This window comes from Leucopleurus acutus, assembly GCF_964270905.1.
Source record: "Leucopleurus acutus genome assembly, chromosome: 9".
NCBI lineage: Eukaryota > Metazoa > Chordata > Mammalia > Artiodactyla > Delphinidae > Leucopleurus > Leucopleurus acutus.
The window spans coordinates 90,099,540-90,123,768 of NC_139144.1; the positions used below are offsets into that span (position 1 = coordinate 90,099,540).

At 39.4% G+C, this 24,229-nt stretch overlaps 1 protein-coding gene across 2 annotated transcripts in view; it reads left to right on the forward strand.

The window, feature by feature from the left end:
• Window positions 1–24,229, forward strand: part of EXOC4 (exocyst complex component 4) — a gene marked incomplete at its 5' end in the record, with an annotated part of 817,732 nt that overhangs the window by 707,047 nt on the left and 86,456 nt on the right. The window contains one exon of one of the 2 annotated variants that reach the window (XM_082846390.1): window positions 6,976–7,043. The exons of the other annotated variant lie outside the window; for it this stretch is intronic. Within the exon in view, the coding sequence (XP_082702516.1) occupies window positions 6,976–6,992 (17 nt within the window). The 3' untranslated portion in view covers window positions 6,993–7,043. Of the gene's footprint in view, window positions 1–6,975; window positions 7,044–24,229 lie in introns of those variants that run through there. 2 annotated transcript variants of the gene reach the window in all.

A 24,229-nucleotide genomic window follows, 5' to 3' on the forward strand; every position in this document is an offset into this window, starting at 1 on the left:
TTTTTTGATGAAAGCACTTTAATGCCTACAGTCAACTACTGATCATTTCTGATCATCGTCTTGTGTGTAACCAGACTTTCTGTGCTTTAAATATACGGAACTATTGCACATATCCCTTTTTGAATATTATCTTACTTGTAATAAAATGTCTTATTAATTTTTCTCCCTCTTTTTTTGTTCTACAAATATTATCGAAGTTAGAAACTCTACCTGTCTTGCTATCATGTTAACAGAGTATCTTCTAGCTACTGCACTCTCCTATGGCAGCAGCCACTAACCTTGTGTGGCTATTTACATTTAAATTAAGTAAAACTAACTGAAATATAAAATTCATTTGCTTAGTCACACTAGCCACATTTCAGATGTTCAGTGGCCACTGTATTAGCGAGGTTGTAGAACATTTCCATCATCACAGAAAGTTCTGTTGGATTGTGCTATAGATCAACACTTAGTTCGCTACTGATAAAGTTCTAAAATAATGCCAGTTCATACAGTTAGCTTTTTGAAACATACTTGAAATGTCCACCTAGTTATATCAAGACATGGATAAATACTTTACTTGTTCAGTCTCCAAATCCCCTGACAGAGAAGTATGTGTTAGGCCTGGCTTTGTCCAAAATTTTTTCTACTGATGCTAAAGGGAAAAGAGTTTAGTGGTCAAATACACTTGAGACCCATTAGGTTAAAGAACCTTAAATGTAGTTCCTGCATACAGTAAAACTTTTAAAGTCTTTTTATGTCAACGGAGTAATTACAGCAATGCAGTGTTTCCCAAACTTCTTTATCAATGGAATTCTCTCGCCCCAGAGCATCTTACAGGACTTTTCTTTTATGGAACAACTTCTGGTAAACACTGTCCTATGCTGTATTTATATAATTTGTTCAGAATCGTTTATTTCTCACAGCATAGGCACAAGATAGGGCATATGCTTCACTACTGCAGGAATGTAATTTCATATTATTGGCAGATTTTCACACCATCAGATGACTTCTGTTGCAATTTGGTTACTTTATTACTTGATTGAATTATTTTTAGAAATGTTCAAGTCAACCAATATGAAATGACTATGGTTTCTTTTTTGCTTGGTTCAAACCTGGCTGCTGCCCAATCATTACACTTCACTCACAATTCTCAACGATTCCAGCTACTAATGTAATTCCACACCTCAGTTCACTGATGAATGTTAATATGTCCAGAGATTGATTTTTTAAGAAAAATTTTAATTTTGAATACTTCCAGATTTTGAGTAAAGTTGCAAAGGGAGTACAGAATTCCTGTGTATCTCATACCCAGTTTTCCCAGTTGTTAACATCTTACATTTGTCGCAACAGATGAGCCAATATTGATACATTATTATTAACTAAGGTCTGTATTCACATTTCCTTAGTTTTTATCTGATGTCCTTTTTCTGTTCCAAGATCCCATCTCTAGGATATCATAAAACATTTAGTCATTGTCTCTTTAGCCTCATTTAGACTGTGAAGGTTTCCTAGACTTTCCTTGTTTATGATGACCTTAACAGTTTTTTTGTTTGTTTGTTTTGGGGGGTTTTTTTGTTTTTTTGGTTTTTTTGCGGTACGCGGGCGTCTCACTGTTGTGGCCTCTCCCGTTGCGGAGCACAGGCTCCGGACGTGCAGGCTCCGGACGCGCAGGCTCAGCGGCCATGGCTCATGGGTCCAGCCGCTCCGCGGCATGTGGGATCCTCCCGGACCAGGGCACGAACCCGTGTCCCCTGCATCGGCAGGCAGGCAGATTCTCAACCACTGCGCCACCAGGGAAGCCCTCGACCTTAACAGTTTAAAGGAATACTGGTCAGATATTTGGCAGAATGTCCTTCAATATGGGTTTGTCTAATCTCTTTTCATGATTAGACAGGGCTGGTGGGTTTGGGGAAGGAAAACCACAAAGATAAAAACATTCTCATCGCATCTATCAAGGATAACTGCTATCAATGTGACTTATCACTAGTGATGTTCTGGGATTGATTTTTATGCCTCCGATTCATATAGTCCCCTCTAGACAGTTCCTTCTGAACTCTAGATCGACTTTCCACTTTCCCACCGCAAACTGCTTTTGTCTCTCTTTCTAGTGACCATTTTTTAACATGATGAATGCATCTATTATAAGCCCAATGTTTGGACAAGTTGAATAGCTGCTTAAAAAAATAGTCGTCACAATTGATAACGATTATAATCTTGTGGGTCTGAAAGGCCTACGGAAGGAGATGTTTTTTTCTGCCCTGAGCCACTCGATTCGGGCCTGCAGCTACTTCTTAGTTGCCACACGCGCTAAACAATCCTTAGTAAATGTATACAAACCTATTAATTTCAGACAAAGCCGTGCTGAGATTAAAAGAGCTATCTGAACTTTTCTTCACCAAAAATAAAGTTTTATTTTAACCCATTTACATTAGGTCCTTCTAATGTGCAGTGTTGACTGAAAACCCACTTACAAGTGAAACTTATTTCCTGACAAATGTCCTTTCAGAGTAGCGATTCTCAAAGTTAGCTGCATGTCAATTGTAATCAGTTGGGGAGTTTTAAAAAATACTGATGCTGGGCCCCACTCCCAAAGATTTTCATTTAATCGTTCCAAGATGTGGCCTGGGCATCCCCAAACCATTCACATCAGAGGTTGAGAACCACTGTCCTAAAGGATTGGTTCTCATCCTTGGCTTATATTAGGATGACCTATTGAGCTTCCGGTCAGACTCTCTGCGGGAGATGCCCAGAGTACCATGCTTTCAAAAGTCTCCTCAGGCAGTTTCAACAAACAGCCGAGGTGGAGACCCACTGACTTTGGAGCCCTCCAGAATTTCTTCTTTAATTTCTAGAGCTCTTATATTTGGGAAATGCTTTATAGTTATTTTGCCAGTTTTAGTCTCAAAAGTTTATCTTTTGAGTTAACAAGATATCTTTTGGGTTAACATGACTTCCCATTTTACAGACGAGAACACCAGGCTCAGAGTGTTGTAATTCGTGTCTTTACTAGAGTCAGGACAGCTGCCCACTTCTGCTTAGCAGTTCCTAGTTAGCCACACTGTCCCCCAGGTCTGATTAAAAATAAAAACCTTCCTCTTACCTTTTTCAAATCAGTGAAATGAGAAGGGCACAGGAATCAGTGTCTCTCTTAACGCAAAAGGCTGTGATTGCCAAACCAATTGAATGAATGTAGAAGTGTTTACAAGTCAATTATATCACTGAAAAGAAAGATGGACAAGGTCCAGGTGTCTGTACACCCCCCATCCCTCGAGTATATGGTTTTTTCGCCAACCAGGAGGCCTTTATACATTGCCAACTATGATTTAACATTTTCTAGAAGGTGGAATAGGAATTGAATATGAATAGAGCTCTCTATCATGGGCTTTTTCTGCCCTAATGGCAAGTGGAAGATAAAATGCAGACCCCCAGCCCCTCCCCTTGCTGTTTGTTTTTCTGCCTTGACACAAATGAGAATTAAAGTGTCCCTAGACAAGATCTTCTGGGACATTGTCCCATTTCAGCTTTGCTTTTGTCAGACCATTAAGCCAGAATTTTTCTGTCATGATTTCATCTGATTATTTTTAATTAAAACTCTGTGTTTGGTAATTTCTCTCCTGCTCCGGTATTTACAAGTTTCAAATATTTGTGGACTGTTATCAGACAGCACCTCCTCGGCAGTTGCTTAGCCTAACTCTACATACTTAGTGTCTCGAATCCTCTTTTCGAGGTTGGGCTTTCTCTGCCATAATCATTTTTTGGTCTTATTCGTTGTCATTTTCTTCAGCTGACTCTCATTCTGTGGTTTCACTCTTATCATTCCTCTTCCTCAATTGCTGACAACTTCCAAATTCATTGTCATTGGTTAGTTTCATGAGCATACTGTTTACTAAGAAAATTACACTACCACTGGAATAATACCTTGTTCAGGGCTTTCCCACCTAGTGTCCAATCTGGAATTTGTTTTGATCTTATCTAATTGACACAACTTCTACTTTTGTGTGAGCCTTTATCGCTTTTTTGAAAAGTGTCCAAATACACTTCTATGTTGTACCAGTTTCCGAATTAATCATATGTTTTGTAGGAATGAAAACACTAAACGACAATTTTATGATGATTCAGTTTTGTTCATTTTCAGTCTTAATTGTACTCTATTGTTACTTATAAGCTGATTGAAATTTACCTTCATGAAGAAAGACTTGTGTGGAGAAAGTCCCTGCGCTCAGGGTGTTCACCTGGTTGTTCTTAGGAACTTTCTGAGGCCCATGTTGTTACAAACAGTGGAGATGCTGGTTATTCTCTCACTTTATAAGGAAAAACATCAGGACCCCTGTGGCTCCTTCTCCACATTGATGTACTCTGCACTGTTACTGCTGATTATCATCCAAACTTCAGGCTGACCCATGCCGTTCCCATGTTCCTTTCTTCTCAGTACATCTTAAGTACTGATAACACGGGTTAGTCCCCTTTTTAAACATTTCTTATTTTTTTCCCTTTCCTCTCATTGAATACCCTCACATGGCTCCTAGATCGTGGTCATTTTGCCTCCCTCTAAACCTCTATGTTTTTCTTTTATTTCATAGACTCTTTCCCATGCTTCTCCTTTAGTCTTGGAGGCTTGTAGTACATATTTGACTTTGAAGTCAAGTACACTTGGGGACAAATGAGGCAAGTTATTGTATCACCAGAGGAAAATTATTTCACCTTTCTGGACTAAATAGGTCTTCTTACTTGTTAAATAGATACAGTGATGCATCCTCACTGGGTTGGTGTAACCATTACATGAGATGATGAACTTGGAGTTCTAAGCATGAGACACAGAGTGGGAACTTAATATGGGGTTCCTGGGGTTACTACTGTGAATCCTATCACTGGGGCTCTCACTCATTGCTCTGCTCCCCGAATGCTGGGTCTTCACCTTCTCCCACCCCTTCAGGGTTCTCTTTTATCTCAAGTCTTGTGGTTGCTTTTAAAACCCTGTTAACATCTGTCCTTTTTGTTTTTCAAAACTATGAAAAGAGGGTTCCGATGTTGTTGAAAAACATGCCAGAAGCAAATACAGTTCCTTCTTGTCAATCAGCTGATCATCTGTCGAGTCCATTGTCCTGTGCCGAGTACTGATTAGAAAACAGCACCCTACCTCCCTCAGCAAGGAGGTGATTATCAGTTGAGAAGCTATGGAGGGCTAGTGCTGTGGGCATTCTGATGTAATTTTGGAGTTTTAAATATCTACTCATAAAGAATTATGTGGCTGTTTCTTTGAAAATGCCAACATTTGTATCCAGAAGGGAAATATTTTATGAAAATATGGTAATATCATGGATGGCTTAAGTGTGGTGACTGGGAGCTTCCAGATGAATGATTGTATCTTCAAACAAAACTCTAAAATGGAAACAGGAAGAAGAAATAGGAATGAAAATCTCTGGGGAAAGGGGGAGGCAGAAGAAGGTGGAAAGCAAGAGAGGGCTTTAAAATAGCATGCTGAAATAGCAGAGCCAGACGGAGGAGAGGGTGGAAATGCAGAATTACCCGGGTTGACACCCTGAGCGGAGGTGAGGAGAAGTGGCTACTAGGGCAGCAGGTTTTGAACGAGAAATCGGAGGGGACCGACTTGGCCGCCACACAGAAAAAAAAAAAAACCTCTTATAATGAATGAGAAGTAAGTGAAAGACTGTACCTGAAGGCACTGATTGTGCTATTAAATGTAAGCTCTTATCTGGAAAAGCCCTCAGATAGTTGGGTGCTTTAAAATGTGAGATAAGCCCCCTTACCAACATGAAGCCATGACTTCATGAACTTCTCACTAGAAAAAGAGTGTGTCTTTTAATTTCTTCACCCTCAAAACTAAGCATGGGTATACTACAAATGCAGGGGACCAGGAAAGATGAATCCTGATGGGGGAAACAGAAAGAGGATAGAGGGCTGGCCTGGACTGAATGGAAGAAATCTCTATCGCTTTGTGGGATTGGATTTAGAAAAATGTTCCAAAACATTTTTGGATATAAACTGAATCTGCTTTCTCAGACAGCTTACTTATTAATCAGTAATACACAAAGACCCTTTGCAGTCAGCCAGCCCCCGGGAAAGTGTAACAAAGGGACGGTATACATGAATGTGTGTGCATGTGACAGTCCCAGAGGATGCCAAGATGATGACAATGGCACTCAACATTTAGACTGCATTTCATACTTTTTCAAGGACCTTTATAATCATTCATTCTTAATCCTTTATCCCTGCCTCAAGCTGCAGTTAATAGCCTTTATTCTCTCAGTTTTACAAAGCATGATCGTGAAACAGAAGTTTGGCCATTGGCCCAAGGTCAAAGTGAGACGGTGACAAAATCTAGATTGAACCCTACTGTTCTCAGAGTGCAGACCACAGTGTCTAGAAAAACAACATAATTGCCTGTTGCTAGTGTGCCCCAGAACACCAAACTAGCGCACCTCTGTTTCCCTCCCCGGGATAATGTTATTCTCTAGCTGTCTGCCAAAATCACAGCAGCGAGATAAATGGCACGCTGCATCCCAGAATGCGTCTGTGAATGACACTGGGTGCACTTTAAAGGGGGTGGTCTTGACCTTCACCTGCTGTAAGAAACCGAAGCTGGAAAACCTCCACCCCCCTGCCAAGGATCTATTTCGAAACCAAATTTTATAGTCGTGTATTTAGGGAAAGGTTCTCAGTTACTTTATTATCCTAAATTCAATATCGTAATTTATATCCACTCTTATAAACTATACAATAAAAATGTAAAAGAACTCCCTTCTTCTTCATATGAGGTACAGGAATAGATCAGGTGTAGGTCTCCAAGGCACAGTGTTGTTTATGAATAGCAGTTAATTCTGTGTACTAACATCTTTGAGGTCTGGTCGTTGAATCCTAGGTGAATTTGGCTGGAGTTCTTAACTAACAACGTAATCCAATCCAATTTTTATGAAAGGAAGAATAATGAGGACTCTTCTCTAAGACTAATGAAAAACCTAAATGTTTTTCTAGAAATCAAGAATATCTGATCAGATTCTTCAAGGAAGCAACAATCCTGTAAATGTCAGAAAGGTGTTACATTCTGGAAAACCCCTTTGGTCAAATTCATCTAAAGAAGGTGCTACTTGCAGGTGACTTTTCAGCAAGTCTGTCAAAAGCTTCTTGCTACAGATAAAAATTCAGTAACCTTTCACTGTGGATGTGCCACAATTATCACTCATTTAAAAACAGTCCCTCTAATAGAGTATTTTATCATGCTGGACAGTCTCTGCATTGTTCATTATTTGGTGTTTGCTGAGCTGACGGCACTTCCACAGCACTTTTCTTATCTCTACTTCTTCAGAATTGGATTTTATATTTCTGAACCAGCCAGATATGACAAGTCATTTTCTTCCCTCTTGTCTTTTAAGAAACGCAAACTTGATTTCTTTTTTTTTCAACAATCACCACTTAAAGTTATTGGAAATGTCTGTATTAACTAGCATTGGGATATGCAGTGGAAGACTATTGCATTTTAATTGCAATTGGGGTTTCCTCTCTTCTTTTTCTTTCTTTTTATTTTCCAATATTGGTGTATTCTGTATCTCTTTGGAACCTCATTCTTCGAAAAGACACAGTGTACAGCAAAGATGAGGTATTATGAAGCCTGATGTTGCTAGAAGACAACGTATTATTTGAATTATTGTATTCCTGAACCTCAGGAAAGGTGGTGATAAGCTATGTAAGTGGGTCTCTGTATATAAAGATTGTCTTTATGTGAGAAACTTACTGAAAGGAAAATGATAAAGTCATTAGCCTAACACCTGGGGTGGGGGGGATTGCCAGTTCAAACAATATCTCTTTCTATATATAGCTCATTATTGAGAATCTTAACATTTTAAGTCTGAAAAAATGCAGCTACCTGTGGTTCCAAGTGAATGATTTTTAAAAGATCCATGACACATACTTTTAGGTGTTTACATTTTATCCCAGGTTTTATCTTGGCCACTTTCATGGAATAGTTCTATTTTCAAATTAAGATCAAGTCTCTTCTCTTTAAGATGAGGAATCTCTGGGAGATTTGGGTGAGGCAGCCTGAACAAAGGATCAGAATAAAGCGGCCACATACGCTCTGACTTTATTGGAAACTCTCTCCTTGGGCCTACTGAGGACCTGTCCATTTTCTCCAAGAGAGTCTGTTGCACAATTTTTAGGGAAATAGAGAACTTCACTCAAGAAATGATGACAAGATTTTTGACCTTTTATGCCACAGCCTTTAAATAGTGGTGCCAGAATACTGAGAAAGACCGTGTAGAGAGAAATTCTCACTGAAATAGTCATTTTAAGATTCATGGATTATTATTGTAAGTATCAAAACAGAAATAACATCAGAGTCTTTTTTCATACACTAATTATAAACGCCATCCTGTAGGATCAGCTTTATGAAGAAAAATATTTGCTCAAACTTTACCCAGAGAGAGATGTTCAGAACTTCTGTCATGTCTACTTCTGAAAGAGGGAATGTGATGAAAAATCCACCATCGTATTATTTGTTTAAAGGTACCACAAGCCCAATTAACGCGTTTGCTCAAGCCAACAGCCTTTGGGCTTCTCACAGAAATCTTGGAAGTGTGCTAGAGAAATGCCCCCGCAAAAGAGTTTTGCATATGCTGCTGGATCTGCCTCGATCTGCGAAGCACAACAGGGGTCACTGACAGACAGATGGCTGCCACAAGCGACACCAGTGGCCAGAAGCTCTTCCCACCACCTCCTGTTCCCACAAACAAGCGGGGAGAGATGCTTTTCTTCAACACCATGCCTAGACTTTCTCTCCCCTGACCTACCCATGGAATATTGAGGCAAGACCGACATCTAACGTTACAATCCTGCCTTATTTCTATTACTCAGCACCAACAAAACAGAGGAGCATGGCCTTGGCCTGGCACAAGGCACTTTTGATATCATCGATGATATTGTCTGTGTCCTAAATCCCTCACAGGATTGCTTTGAGGATCAAGCCAACTACTGTACGCATGACCCCTGATCCAGTGCCTACTATACAATGATCTCTCAGTAAATGGTAGTTTTTTCCTTCTGTTTCTTCTCTCTTTAAACTCGTTGCCTCAATCTTAGCCATCCTAAGAATATTTCATTTCCAACTCTTTCATTTTACTCTCCATATTTGCCCATGATGGTGCTCAGTGTGAAATGCCCAAGTCCGCCTCCAGTTTCCCCCCTTCTCCTATCCTTCCTGTTGATGACTGGCCCATTCTGCTTGATCATTGAATTTCACCGCCAAGGGATCACTGGTACATTGCGTTTGAAATTCAACTTTGAGCACTTACGTTTAACAGCCTTCCAAGATCCATGTGGCCTTTGAACTCAGGCACAGGGTGTGTTTATTCGGGGCCACAGTGAGTGAAACTTAAGGTTAAACCTCAGCTCTCATGAAATGACTTTCTCTGTAAACTTGTACTTCCGTATCAGGAGATATGGAAATGAAGAAATTGCTGCACTGTGGTTTTAGTAAAAACTATTAAGAAAAATGACAGACCATCCAACTCCAGAGCCAGTAGGAGCTCTGAAGCTCTTGGGCCTTTTAGAGGCATCAAAGGATTCTGTCTGTGTTCAGCTGCATTCTTTTGTTCATTAGGGACTAACTTGTAACATGTCTCATTGAGTAGATTGTTCCTATGGACTCTTTTCAGTTAGATGTCTTATAAATTGTTTTATTTTTTAAAAAGCAGAATAACTATAGACTATTAAATGTCTCAGTAGCCCTGAATATCCCTAGGAAGGTGAACAGGATACTGACACTTCATTAATGCCATAAATGGTAGAATTTTTAAAATAAGAAGTAAATATGCATTAATTTAAAACATCTGCCATAACTTTAACATACTAAGATTTTATTAGCTATAGTCTGTAATGTTCAGTAAAATTCTCATGGCAAAGTATGACTTAGTCCAAAGTAGGATTTTTCTTATAAGGATCTGAGGAGTTCAGGCCATTCTGGTCTTTAGATTAAGAATTTAAGATTTTCTTTTTTAATTGAAGTATAGTTGATTTACAATGTTGTGTTAATTTCTGCTGTGTAGCAAAGTGATTCAGTTATAAATACATATATATATGTATATGCACACACACACATTCTTTTTTATATTCTTTTCCATTATGGTTTATCACAGGATATTGAATGTAGTTCCCTGTGCTATACAGTAGGACCTTGTTGTTTATCCATTCTATATATAATAGTTCACATCCGCTAACTTCAGATTCCCAATCCATCCCTTTCCCACCCCCCTCCCCCTTGGCAACCACAAGTCTGTTCTATATGTCTGTGAGTCTGTTTCTGTTTTGTAGATAGGCTCCTTTGTGTCACATTTTAGATTCCACGTATAGGTGGTATCATATGGTATTATTTGTCTTTCTCTTTCTGACTTACTTCACTTAGTATGATAATCTCTAGGGCCATCCATGTTGCTGCAAATGGCATTATTTTATTCTTTTGTATGGCTGAGTGGTATTCCATTATATATATGTACCTCATAGAAGTTAAGATTCTTAAGTGCTAATATGGTAATTTCTATGTCCACTGTTGCGGTAATGGATTATTCCATGATTTCCCTTGTATACCAACCCTTTACTAAGGATCACTTCTTAAGGTTTCACTTTCATCGTGAAACAACAAAAAGACTTCATTATCACAGAGCTTCTATTACTTCAGCAGAATCACTTGAAACATCTAAACAGTTGAGAAGTGCATCCCAATAATATACTTAGAAAGGATGAGAGGCAAGAATAGTGAAACTAGCTATTTAGCTTAAATTCTATAGGGATCATTTACCCATGTTGCAGTTCACTTAATTTTCTACTTTCCACACTGAATTAGTCATGTGAATTAGTTAACAACCCTGCCACCACTGCCAGATCAGCTAGTACTGAGACTTCTTTCCCTCGTCAATACTCCATATTGGCTTAGATTGTACACCAAAGCACCAGGTAGAAATCACACCTAACCCAGGCGTGCTGAACAGGGCCTAGTGAGTAGTACTTCATGTTGATACAGATGTTGACAAGGGCAGTGTTAATTATCAGTATCAGTAATAAAGCCAATTCAAGGCTTATCTCCTTGAACATAGCAGGTACTCAGTAAATGTTTCATCAAATTGAATTAAATTAACAAAATGCTTCCAGTGAGGGCCTGAAATCTGCTACCCTTCTTCCATTTGCTGAATTGGCTGGTAAATCTTTGTCTGCAAATGAGCCAGCTCTTTTTCTCCATTCCCTTTCTTTCCCCTCTCAATTCAAGCACTGATAGCAACAGTTATATAGCACAGGAAAGTTCCTCCCAAGGCACCCATTTATCTCTGTTAAGAATTTCCCCTAGGATTAAACAGTATGATTACCTTTGGATTTCCACAATATTTTTGGCCATTAACTTCCTTATTTAAAGCAGTATATTTAAGTCTCTGTCAATTTTCTCTTTTGCCAAATGTGGATGTTATTTACTGAAAATGTTCTTTCTGACCTTCCACTCTGACTTGTCTTTCCTTTCCTTAATAACCTTTCCTGCAGTACTTGTTTGGGCACCAATACTCACTCATTGACTAATGAATGTGTTATATTCTAGAAGTTCTTTTGTAAATTGACTGCTAGAAGCTCTGAGTATGGTTCTCCTATAGAAACACTGTTATTTCTGGTTATGGGCTACAGGACATGATTTTTAATCTCTGAGTCTCAGTTTTCTCATCTACAAATTAGGTATAATAATAAAGCCTATTTTGTAAAATTTATTTTATTGAAGTATAGTCGATTTACAATGTTGTGTTAATTTCTGCTGTACAGCAAAGTGGTTCAGTTATACATATATACATTCTTTTTCATATTCTTTTCCATTATGGTTTATCACAGGACATTGAATATAGTTTCCTGTGCTGTACAGTAGGACCTTGTTGTTTATCCATTCTATATATAGTAATTTGCATCTGCTAATCCCAAACTCCTAATCCATCCCTCCCTGACCCCACCTCCTCCTTGGCAACCACAGGTCTGTTCTCTATGTCTGTGAGTCTGTTTCTGTTTTGCTGATAAGTTCATTTGCGTCATACTTTAGATTCCATATATAAGTGATATCATATGGTATTTGTCTTTCTCTTTCTGACTTATTTCACTTAGTATGATAATCTCTAGGTCCATCCATGTTGCTGCAAATAGCATCATTTCATTCCTTTTTGTGGCTGAGTAGTATTCCATGGTATATATGTACCACATCTTCTTTATCCATTCCTCTGTCAGTGGACATTTAGGTTGTTTCCATGTCTTGGCTATTGTGAATAGTGCTGCTGTGAACATAGGAGTGCATGTATCCTTTTGAATTATAGTTTTGTCTAGGTATTTGCCCAGGAGTGGGATTGCTTGATCATATGGCAACTCTAATTTTAGTTTTTTGAGGAACCTCCATGCTGTTTTCCATAGTGGCTACACCAATTTACATTCTCACCAACAGTGTAGGAGTGTTCCCTTTTCTCCACACCATCTCCAGCATTTGTTATTTGCATATTTTAATAATGCCTATTTTTGATAGCTGCTGTGAAGATCTGCTAATTTTAATTTCTAAATATATATGTATACATTTGTCATTTCTTCTTCATCCTTGCTGTCACCGACCTAATTTATACATTTACACCTTCACTGTTTCTCACCTGAATTATCTCAGTAGCCTGCTACTGATTGGCCTGTTTCCATTCTCCTTATCCTCCTATGATACAACTGCCATACCAAAGTGATCTATCTAAATGCAAATATGACCAGCTAACTTGCTGCAGTGGCTTCTCATCATCCCCTGGGAGATCCTTAACATGACACAGAAAGTTCTTCACAATCTAGATGGTTTTATGGGCGTTGATCTGCCCTTAGTTCTCCTGCAGTGCCATGCCATTTCTCACCTTCTTGCCTTTATGCAAGCTGTCCCCTCTGAGTACCCTTTCTCCTTAACCTGGTTAAGTCCTGTTCCTCTTTTAAAATTCAGCTTAAGCATCAGCACTTCAAGAAACTTTGGGGAGCCTTCTCAGGCTGTATTAAATAACGTTTATCTGAGCTCTAGAAATACCCAAGAACTATCTCTAGCATTTTACATACTGTATTATGCATTTATTTACTACTCTATCTGTCTTTCCAACCAAACTGGAAGTGCCTTGAAAGTATGCACTTTGTCTCTTTCCTCTTAACACCACCAACTAGTACATAGAAGGAACTCAAAAATGTGATTGTATCAAACAGCAAATGAATGGCTAAACTAATTGACCTTAACCTCTGTTAATAATATTATTCCAGGGAGGAAATATATATTTCTATCTGAATAATTCCAAGAACACAGTCCCCTGTTCTGAAGTCTCAGAGAGAACTTTCCTCCCCACCACTGCCCCTACAGGTTCCAATAGCTCCCCTAGTTTTGATTTCTAACATTTACTTACTATGAGACTACACCTTAAATAATGTGATGTGGACCAAATCCAATGCTATAATATAAACAAGAACAACCTCTCTCACAAGGGCAATATTGTGGCAGAGATCCAGTAAACATTTTTGAGAGCCAATTAAGAAAACTTGTCTGGAGTTGGACTAAAGGAGGCACTATGGGCAGGGTCAAAATCCTTCCCAGAAAAGAATACTAGGTTCATTCCGGTAGACTAATGAATTGCTGACTTAGACCCCCAATTTTTTTTTCCATAGAGCAGTGGCTTTTCACACAGATTAGAGGGGTCCTGAGCAGGCATAGTTTGAGGCTTTCTACCTTCTCCTTTAACCAGAGCCGCTTCTTAAATTTTAGGCCAGTAACTGAGATTAGTATTGAACTCAACTCATAGACTTAGCTATGACTCATTCATGTCCACAGAGTCAGAGGCTTTGAAAAACCACTGAAGGCTGCCAACTCCATCTTTTATGTTGCTCCTGGTATATTTCTTCCCAAGACATTGAAGAAATTATCTAACTATAATTAGCTAATTATAATTTGCCAGGGAGGAGACTGGCATAGAATTTAGGAAGGATATTCATCAAATTGACGAACCTATAGATTGGGAAAGTGGAAGAATACCGTTTTGAGTAAAATACAACCCAGGTCCAGCCACGTGGTTATATAACCATATAGTTAATAAAGATAAGCAATTTGTCACTTAGTATGAGCCTTAAGTAATTGTAAAAAAAAATATGATGGATGAACACATACATTTATCAATGCTTCCACCACTTGCCCCACTGAAACAAAACAAAAAGTCCACAGAAACTAAAAAGCAGAAGAGGAAAGCCAAGAAAGCCAATTTCTGTACCAGTAGTGAGGACACCAAGAGGTTATTCAACCTACATTTAAAAAAAAAAAATTTGGCATAGCTAACTACCTCTGAAAGAGGGAATGAAGATGGGGCTAAAAATAGGAAGACTTGTTGAAAGTCTGTTTATGAGACATTTACCATCAGATTTTCTCCCCTACTTCATGTAGCTGTGGCATTGCTCCTATCAAAATCACAAAAGAATGCTAGAGATTTATTCTCTAAAAATGGTTAGAAATTCCTTGGACTGCAAGACATAAGACATAGTTGAGTGTGGGGCTACCATCCTGACATTAGGGCAATTAATTCAAAGTTCACATTAATGACTATTGAGACCTGCCTTCCCTCACTGATTGGCTGGCAGCCAGGCATATAACTTCAAATAAGAGACTGGAAAGTCTTCTCTGAGGAAGCTGAACAGCCCAAAAACCAAAGACACTGACGTCTGTGGTTCCCCAATGAAACAGACCAGCCAGATCACCTACAATGATGACCTCAGTCCACAGGCTCCACCTCCACAGACACAAAACTTCAGTCAGCCCCACTTAAATATGAGCAGACAGCCAAGGATAGTAGACATTTAAGGAGACCATATAATTGAAATAAACCAAAAAAGTAACTTAGAGGATTCTCCAGAAAGGAAAAACCACTTAAAAAAAAAAAACTATAGTTACTCTCCCTAGAAGAAGAAATAAGAGAAGATATTGCATCCGTGACATAAGAATAATACACTATATGAAAGGAGCATTCAGAAAACAAAAAGGAATGCTTGGTAATAAAAAATAAGTTGTGAAAATAAAAATCTCAGAAGAAAGGTTACAAGACAGAGTTGAAGAAATAGCCAAAAAGAAAAAAAAAAAAAAAAAAGTAGAACATAAAGACAAATAGAAAATAGGAAAAAAATAAAAAGGACCCTCTGGAGCAGACCAGTATGTCCAAGAACTGAATAATAGGGTCACAGAGAGAAGAAGAAATAAAGAGCGTCATCAAAGAAAAATTAAGAAAACTTCCCAAAACAAAAAACATGAATTTTCTTTGCTGTTTTTGTAAATGAAATTTTACTGGAACACAGTCACACCCACTTGTTCCATACTATCTATGGCTGCTTTTGCACTGCAACACCAGAACTGAACAGTTGCAGCAGTCATAGATCAGCAAAGCCTAAAATGTTTACTAGCTGACCCTTTACAACAAAAAGTTTGCCTACTTCTGGGCTAAATTATGGTCATACCTTTCTTCCTTTTTTTTTTTAATCTTTATAATAGAAATTTATTCTGAATCATCTGGATGTTCACTTTTTTTATTGATGTATAGTTGATTTACAGTATTATGTTAGTTTCTGCTGTACAGCAAAATGATTCAGTTATACGTATATGTATATATTCTTTTTCATTATGGTTTATCACAGGATGTTGAATATAGATCTCTGTGTTATACAGTAGGACCTTGTTATTTATCTATTCTATATATAGTAGTTTGCATCTGATAATCCCAAATTCCGAATCCATCCCTCCCCTACCCCCTCTTCCCCTTGGCAACCACTTTTCTGTTCTCTATGTCTGTGAGTCTGTTTCTGTTTAGTAGATAAGTTCATTTGTGTCATATTTAAGATTCCACATATAAGTGATATCATATGGTATTTGTCTTTCTCTTCCTGACTTACTTCACTTAGTATGATAATCTCTATGTCCATTCCTGTTGCTATAAATGGCATTATTTCATTCTTTTTTATGGCTGAGTAGTATTCCGTTGTATATATGTACCACATCTTCTTTATCCATTCATCTGTCGATGGACATTTAGGGTGTTTCCATGTCTTGGCTATTGTGAATAGTGCTGCTATGAACATAGGGGTGTGTGTATCTTTTTGAATTATAGTTTTGTCTGGATAGATGTTCAGGAGTGGGATTGCTGGATCAACATGAATTTTCAAGTTGAAAGGGCCCAGAGTGCCCAGCAGAGTGGGTGAAAATAGACCTAGATTCCCACCAGGTCAATCACTGCAAAACTGCAGAGCCCTCAGAATAAAAAGAAAATCCTACAGCTGTCAGGGTGCGGGGGCGTGCGGGGGCGTGCGGGGGCAGGGGGAAGGTTTTATAGAAAGAATCAAGAAGCAGAAAAGCAATAACTCCTCAAAGGTAACACTGGAAGCTAGAAGACAATAGAAAAATACCTTTTAGATTTTTAAGAAAAAGTATTTCCAACCTAGAATTATATACCTAACCACACTATCAGTTCAGCGTGAGGGAAAAAGAAAACCTTTTCAGGCACACAAAGTCTCAAAAAACTTACTTTCCATGCAATCTTTCTCAGAATCTACCAAACTGAAAGAGTTTACGTAAAATTAGGAAGGCATAGTATACAAGAAATGGAGATTCCAACACAGAGAGGGAACCCCAAAAAATGATCATGGCAGGAGGTACCAATATGGCAACAGGCATAGGGAGTAACTAGCCCCCAGAGGAATGATTCAGAAGGTCACAGGAGAGGTTTGTTCAGGAAGGTGATGTTGCTAGAAAACCCAATGTGTTTGGATTTATTGAGAGAGAAGTGTTTGAGGTTGAACGATCTGTCAAGTACAAAAAAACGAAGCAAACAAATAACAAGGCAGTTATTAGCACCAGAGAAAACAAACCTATTGTGCAGGGGGAAATGTGGCATCTTGCATGGCCCTAGATGTCAGTAGCATTTATCTAGTCATAATAACATGAAATACTGATCTAACCACAGTTATGAGACAACTGAGTGAGAAAGTAATGGGAAGAGAGCACAAAAGTGGAGGGAGTTAAATCCTAATCTTTCTTAGTGGGAGGGCAACAAATAAACACCTAAACCTGAAAAATTAAGAAAGTAGCAAAGTAGACAAGTTCTTTAACCATACAGGGATAAGCACCAAGGAAATTGACTAAGAATTGAAAGTTGTCACCTAATGAAAAAGCGTATAAACACTACTTGGCTCTTTAATCTATGTGCATATCTAGATTTGATTAAAATAAAAAGGGAGCTAAAAATTGATTACAGTAGTAAAGGTCCTCGCTGGGCCCTCATTATTTTTAAATTTATTTATTTACGTATTTATTTATGTATTTTTTTTTTGGCTGCGTTGGGTCTTCATTGCTGCGTGTGGGCTTTCTCTAGTTGTGACGAGCGGGGGCCACTCTTCGTTGCGGTGCATGGGCCTCTCATTGCAGTGACCTCTCTTGTTGCAGAGCACGGGCTCCAGGCATGCGGGCCTCAATAGTTGTGGCACTTGGGCTCAGTAGTTTGGGCACATGGGCTCCAGAGCGCAGGCTCAGCAGTTGTGGTGCGTGGGTTTAGCTGCTCCGCAGCATGCGGGATCTTCCCGGACCAGGGATAGAACCCATGTCCCCTGCATTGGCAGGCGGATTCTTAACCACTGCACCACCAGGGAAGTCCCTGGGCCCTCATTTTTAAGTTTTAATCAATTCTAATGAATAATTTACTATATGAACATGTTAGGTAGACCCAATCTAAGAAGAGCCTATTGTCTATGAAGTTTCAGTCAGTCTTCCTGAGATCCAAAAACTAGAGAAAAACAGACCTTCCAAATGTCATTTGGAATCTGGGCTTTCACGATTTCTCCTGTGAAGTTTATGATAACTATGTAATCTGCCCTTGTTCCTAGTTCTCTCCACCAAACCCAAATCTTACCAAAAGTATTTGCTTGGGTTTGGGTGAGATAATAAATGCTCTACTATCCAGTATGTAATAAGATCCCAGGAGGCTGCTTCTACATTCTGCCTTGCTTGTGGTTACACTATCTTGACCAAGATGTTTTCTGGTTTCATAAGGACTATTAGATAGCTAAAATTAATAGGATGCCTGACATAGACTAGATCGAGCTAGATTCTGTTTATCAGCAATAATTCCATGAGAAATAGTAGAACCCTGATAATTTGATTTAGGTTTTTTTTTTTAGATACAATGAAAAAAATTTAAGCCCTTATATGTGCGTGCATGCATGCATAAATAAATGCACAAGAGAAAAAATTGGTAAAGTAATTCAAGTATGTTTAATATTTAGAGATATAACATTATACCTCATAAGTAATATTATAAATAATTCACTCTTGTTAAGATATTTCCACAAACTATATGACAGAGTTTTTGAGGCAAATCCCTGTGTAGTATAATAATCATGCAAGAAGGTTTTACTTACCTCAAATTGCTACCAACGGATTAACCCAGAGAGCCGGATACTGTGCTGTAATAGTATCCTGGCTATTAACAGACAAGTGTTTATAGGTATATGATCAGAACTTGAAGCCTACTTCTTTATGATCAAAACGTAAAACTTAGCAAAACATTTACCTGTACTGGGAGTTTTAGAATATTATTTCTAACTTTCTTAATGCTGTGGTGGTAAGTGTGGTAGGCAGAATATCACCCCCCCTAAAGGTGTCAATGTCTTAATCCCCAGAACCTGTGAAGATGTTCAGCAAAGGGGAATTATGTTTGCAGATGGGCTTAGGGTTGCTTGTCAGCTCACCTTAAATAACGTAGGGAAATTATCCTGGATAATCCAGGTGGGCCCAGTGTAATTACAAGGGTCCTTAAAAGTGGAAGAGGGAAACAGATGAGTAGGCCAGAGTGATGCAATGAGAGAAAGACAACCCTGCATTGCTGGCTTTAAAGATGGAGGAAGGGGGCCACAAGCCAAGGAATGTGGACAGCCTCTAGAAGCTAGCTAAGGCAAGGAACCAAATTCACCCCTAGAGCCTCTGACACCTCAATTTTAGCCCAGTGAGACCCGTGTCAGATTTCTAATCTCTAGAATTGGAAGATAATAAATCTGTGTTGTTTTAAACTACTACATTTGTAGTAATTTGTCACAGTAGCAATAGGAAACTAATATAGTAAGCATTGTTGACTCTATTTTGAAGATGATAAAAATAAGGTTCAAAAGATTGAGTAACTTCTCTACAAGCATGCTTACTACAAGCATGTAGTAAGTGGCAAAGCCAGGACTGGAACCTAGGACAGTGTGATTCCCAGGTTTCCCAAGAGTGAATCCTGACATTTCGCTTGCAGTTGTAGCTGACATTTATTGAACACCAACCAAGAATGAGGCAGTCCCTGTCCTAAGGTCTCCACTGTGCTATCTCATCTAGTCCTTACAGCAACCTGTGAGGGAGGGGGTAGTTATCCTCCCTTCTTACAGGACAAAGTTGAGGCTGAGAGAGGTAACAGAGAGTGATGGAGGTACGATTTAAATCTGTACCATCAGACCCGAGTACCCCCACTCTTCATCTCAACACCACTTCGCCATCCGCTTGCAGTTGATGGACAAGGGAATGAGTGCCAGCTGGCTGACTCTTGCGTGGTCACCAATCAACGTGGAGCCACAGCCAGATGGAGAACCCAGGTTACCTCCTGCCTCCTCTAGGGCTTCATCTTCTTGAAGAATGTACTTAATGTGGAAATACAGGTAGGAAAAAAAAAAAAATCTGAAACAAACATACTCTAGAGAGAAAAGGGTACATTTGCTCTCTACTTCTTGTTGGTGCAGTTCAATTTCCTGAAAAATTTTACACCTACCCCAAATCATTTCTGTCACAAATAATTGTGCAGCTCCCAGGTAGCTGTCCTGTCTGTAATTTAGTAGTTAGGCTCATTAACGTATCTTTTACCTAGGTGAAGCTTCTCATTAGGTTAAATGAGTTAAAAGATTATCACCCTGACTGCATAGCTCTAGCTGGGGCTGAGATGCGCCGCCCTTGACCCTGTGTTTCCTTTGACAGACTCTCCAGAGAAATGGTCCAAGACGTTGAAAGGGCTGTGCTCTTATTTTCTGTCACTTTTGTACATAATCTAAATCTTATCACACAAACAACACATAACGCAAGTTAAACAGATTTAAATTTAAGCAAAATTGAGTGTCACCACATGTGCTTATGCCAGATCTATATAATTCTTTGGTGGTTTCTGGAAACATGAACCAAGCCATTTACGCTTCATAGGAACAGATTATATCATTTGAAATCCTCAATAAAAATGCAGTCTCATATTCTACAGATGGGTGTCATTTAATTAAAATATGTATTTAAAATGCAAAGGGCTACATTAATTCCGTGCTGTGGCTGAGATTTTAATTGCACTCGAGTTAGGAAATTCTGAGTTAATGTTCCCCTGGCATCACTCATTCAGCCTCTTAGAACAGATGTATTGTGATCCAAAGAGGCTTTCAATATGTTTTCACATGCGGTACGTATAGGAATGGCTTTGCGATGCTAGGGTGGCAGGCATCCTACAAAGAGATGCTTCCGTGAGGAGCCAGCACCACAGCCTGTGGCCACTTCCCCTGGTTCCTCCACTTTGCCAGGTGGCCCCAGCTAATCACTCCCTGCCCCTGTGCCTCATCTGACTCCCCTACATCAGATATCCCCAAAAGGTTGTCATGGGGCTCCCGTTTTGTGGGGGAGTGGGTCCTTCAGTATTTAAAGGGCTCAGACTTTAAAAAAAAAAAAAAGACCAGCTCTGGGAATGCCTTTCAGGTTTAGAGCACATTTTAGAGTATACTCTAAATGTTTAATAAATGCCAATTGACCAACAAGAAAACCATCAGCCTCCCTTATATTGTGTTGTGATACAATAAACTACGAAATATGGTCCATAGTGGAACACAGGAATTTTGAACTCTTAGGAACTTCTCTTTAGACTACAGACAGTCGAGGGGCAAAAGAAGTACCAGCGCCCAGAAGCATTTCTTACAAGTAAGGCGAGGAGTTGAAAGAAAGTGACAGATAGTGGAGGCCGTGGGCACCAAATGGGGATAATTAGTGTCAAGGATTTGGGGAAAAGACCGATTTTATACTTAAATTTTTAGAGAGGAATCCATGATATTAAAGTATCAAAAAAGAAAGAGATGAGAATTCCCATGAAGGGAAAGAGGAGGATGAAATTGACACCAAACCGTCTGTCCCTTCAGTCTGTGCCCAGGCCTGGGGAAGGGTATTCAATGGTGAACAGAAGATCCGGGATCCATGCCATTTGGGGCCTTAGAGCCTCGTGGGGCCATTATCTACATAAGACATGAATGCAGATACGTGGTTAAATTACACAGAGGTTTTGTTTTATTTTTAACACAGTCACCTAGGAAATATCGAAGATTATGGAGAAAAGAAGAAAGGGGTAGCTCGACTTGAAGAGATGAATGTTAAGAGTAAGTTTAGAAATAGCAGCCTGTCTTATATATTTTATGAGGTTGTTTTTATTATGTATGTACGCCCCTGTGAAATCTTTTCAACTAAAATCTGCAACTCTAATATGAGAGAATCTATAAGAAAGAACAAGTTCTTAGGAAAATCGGCAGTATATAAATCTTTGGGGAAGAAAATAAATCCAAAACTCCCTTAGAAAAATCGGTAAAAGAACCAGTCACTGAGCTCAGGTCTTCTGGCTCCTCGTCTAGTTCTTTACGACAGAATACAATACAGTCTCCCTGATACTAACTTTTTTTTTTTTTTTTTTGCGGTATGCGGGCCTCTCACTGTTGTGGCCTCTCCCGTTGCGGAGCACAGGCTGCGGACACGCGCAGGCTCAGCGGCCATGGCTCACGGGCCCAGCCGCTCTGTGGCAAGTGGGATCTTCCCGGACCGGGGCACGAACCCGTGTCCCCTGCACTGGCAGGCGGACTCTCAACCACTGCGCCACCAGGGAAGCCCGATACTAACTTTTTATATTAAAATAGAAAGCCAGCTAAGTTGAAGAAACAGCCATATTTGTCTCTCAGGCTTTTAAACTTAGTTTTATCAGTCTACACTTCACTGGTTCAAGATTGTCAGCCATAGAGCAAACAACCACCACCAGAAGGAAGACTCTAGTTTCTAAATGGCCTTCCCCAGACCCATCTTTCTTAAGAACCACCTGTGGAGAGGCTGGTTCAAGGCTGAAAAGAGAACCTAGGCCCTAACTGTGTAGTCCTTTGTGAACTACAGTGGTTACAAACCCCAGAGAAATGAAATACGATGATGTGCCTCAGCGGCCCAGGCCTGGCTTTGGAATTCTGCAGGGGAGATAAGGTTTCGAGGACCTTGGCAGATGGAGAAACCTGATCATCAGGGTTAATGTGCAAGGCTTGACTAGTAAAAGATTGATTTCTCTTTATTGTTGTAGAGGACCAGTAGGGCTTCAGAGTTGTTGGTTTTTAAAAAATATTCCCGGCTCACATCTGGGCTCTTCTATAAATCAGATATATCTATCTATAAAATCTTACAGAGAATTGTTTTGCCTCTTTTTTCTTTAATTTTTGTAAGATGGAGAAAGAGAGAAAGGAAGGGAAGGGAAGAAGGAAAGAAGGAGGAAGGGAGTACGTTTTCTTAAGGCACGATATTTGCACAAACTAATTGAAAACAAACCTTTTTTGGAAGAGTTATTGCCTCCTTAAAAGCGCTATAATTTCCATGTGAAACGTATGCCTTCTTGCCGAGGCAGAGAGGAGTACCCCAGGCAGTTCTAAGGAGACAATTTCTTACTGGTTGGAGTATACACACCATGAAGGCTGTTAATTCACAAAATGAAAAACTAGTTAAGTGTTCAGCTGGGTCCTCCTCACCAGTGGCAGCTGCGCCCTCTCCCGCGTTAGTGTCTGCTGAGCTGGGGGGAGCGTGGTCAGGCCTGCTGATCACAGCTCATCTCAGTGAGTTTACGCCGCTCTCTGATCTTCGTTGGGCATCTCTCCTGTCTTCGTTGAAGTGAGCAGGCCAGGGGTACCAAAGAAGCTCTGAGTTACCCTGTGTATTTAAAACTTTTCTAACTTTCTCTTTGACTTCCTTCTGTGTCCCCAGCAGAACCTCTCTAGCTCTACACATTTGTAACTTACACTGCAGTCATCCATTGGTTAATCCCCGCAGCCATGTTCTGAGCTAATTAGAAAGCAACATCTTTATTCCCATTTTACAGATGGAAAACCTGAAGCAAAACAGTGTGAACTATGCTTAGCCAGTGACAGAGCTCGGGTATTGATCTCGGAGCCTCATTACTTTTCATTAAACTAAAAAGACATTTTACTCTGCCTCTCTAACTTTTTTCTTCTCAAATTCTGTACTTCTCATTCTTCAGCACCCCTCATTGTACATGATGAGTCTGTCCATCTGTGATTGCCACGTCCTCATATGACAGATTTTTTTACCAATCATTCATCTGTAGTGCTTTATTTCCTTCTAAAGAATCCGTTTTGGTGAGTCTTGGACATGTGTTCTAATTTCTGGATTAGAAAGTCCTTTATTTCTCTTTCTTATCATTTAAGTTGCTTCCTTACCTAATAAAAGAAGTATAATGACATTTTAACAAACTTGAAGTATCAGAATTGCTTAAGTTCAAAGCATGTTTTTTCTTTTATTTATTTATTTATTTGCATCTTTATTGGAGTATAATTGCTTTACAAAGTTGTATTAGTTTCTACTGTATAACAAAGTGAATCAGCTGTATGTATACATATATCCCCACATCCCCTCCCTCTTGTGTCTCCCTCCAACCCTCCCTATCCCACTCCTCTAGGTGGTCACAAAGCACTGAGCTGATCTCCCTGTGCTATGCGGCTGCTTCCCACTAGCTATCTATTTTACATTTGGTAGTGTATATATGTCAGTGTTACTCTCTCACTTCGTCCCAGCTTACCCTTCCCCCCTCCCCGTGTCCTCAGGTCCATTCTCTACGTCTGCATCTTTATTCCTGTCCTTCCCTTAGGTTCTTCAGAACCTTTATTTTTTTTTTTTTTTTAGATTCCATATATATGTGTTAGCATACAGTATTTGTTTTTCTCTTTCTGACTTACTTCACTCTGTATGACAGACTCTAGGTCCATCCACCTCACTACAAATAACTCAATTTCGTTTCTTTTTATAGCTGAGTAATATTCCATTGTATATATGTGCCACATCTTCTTTATCCATTCATCTGTCGATGGACACTTAGGTTGTTTCCATGTCCTGGCC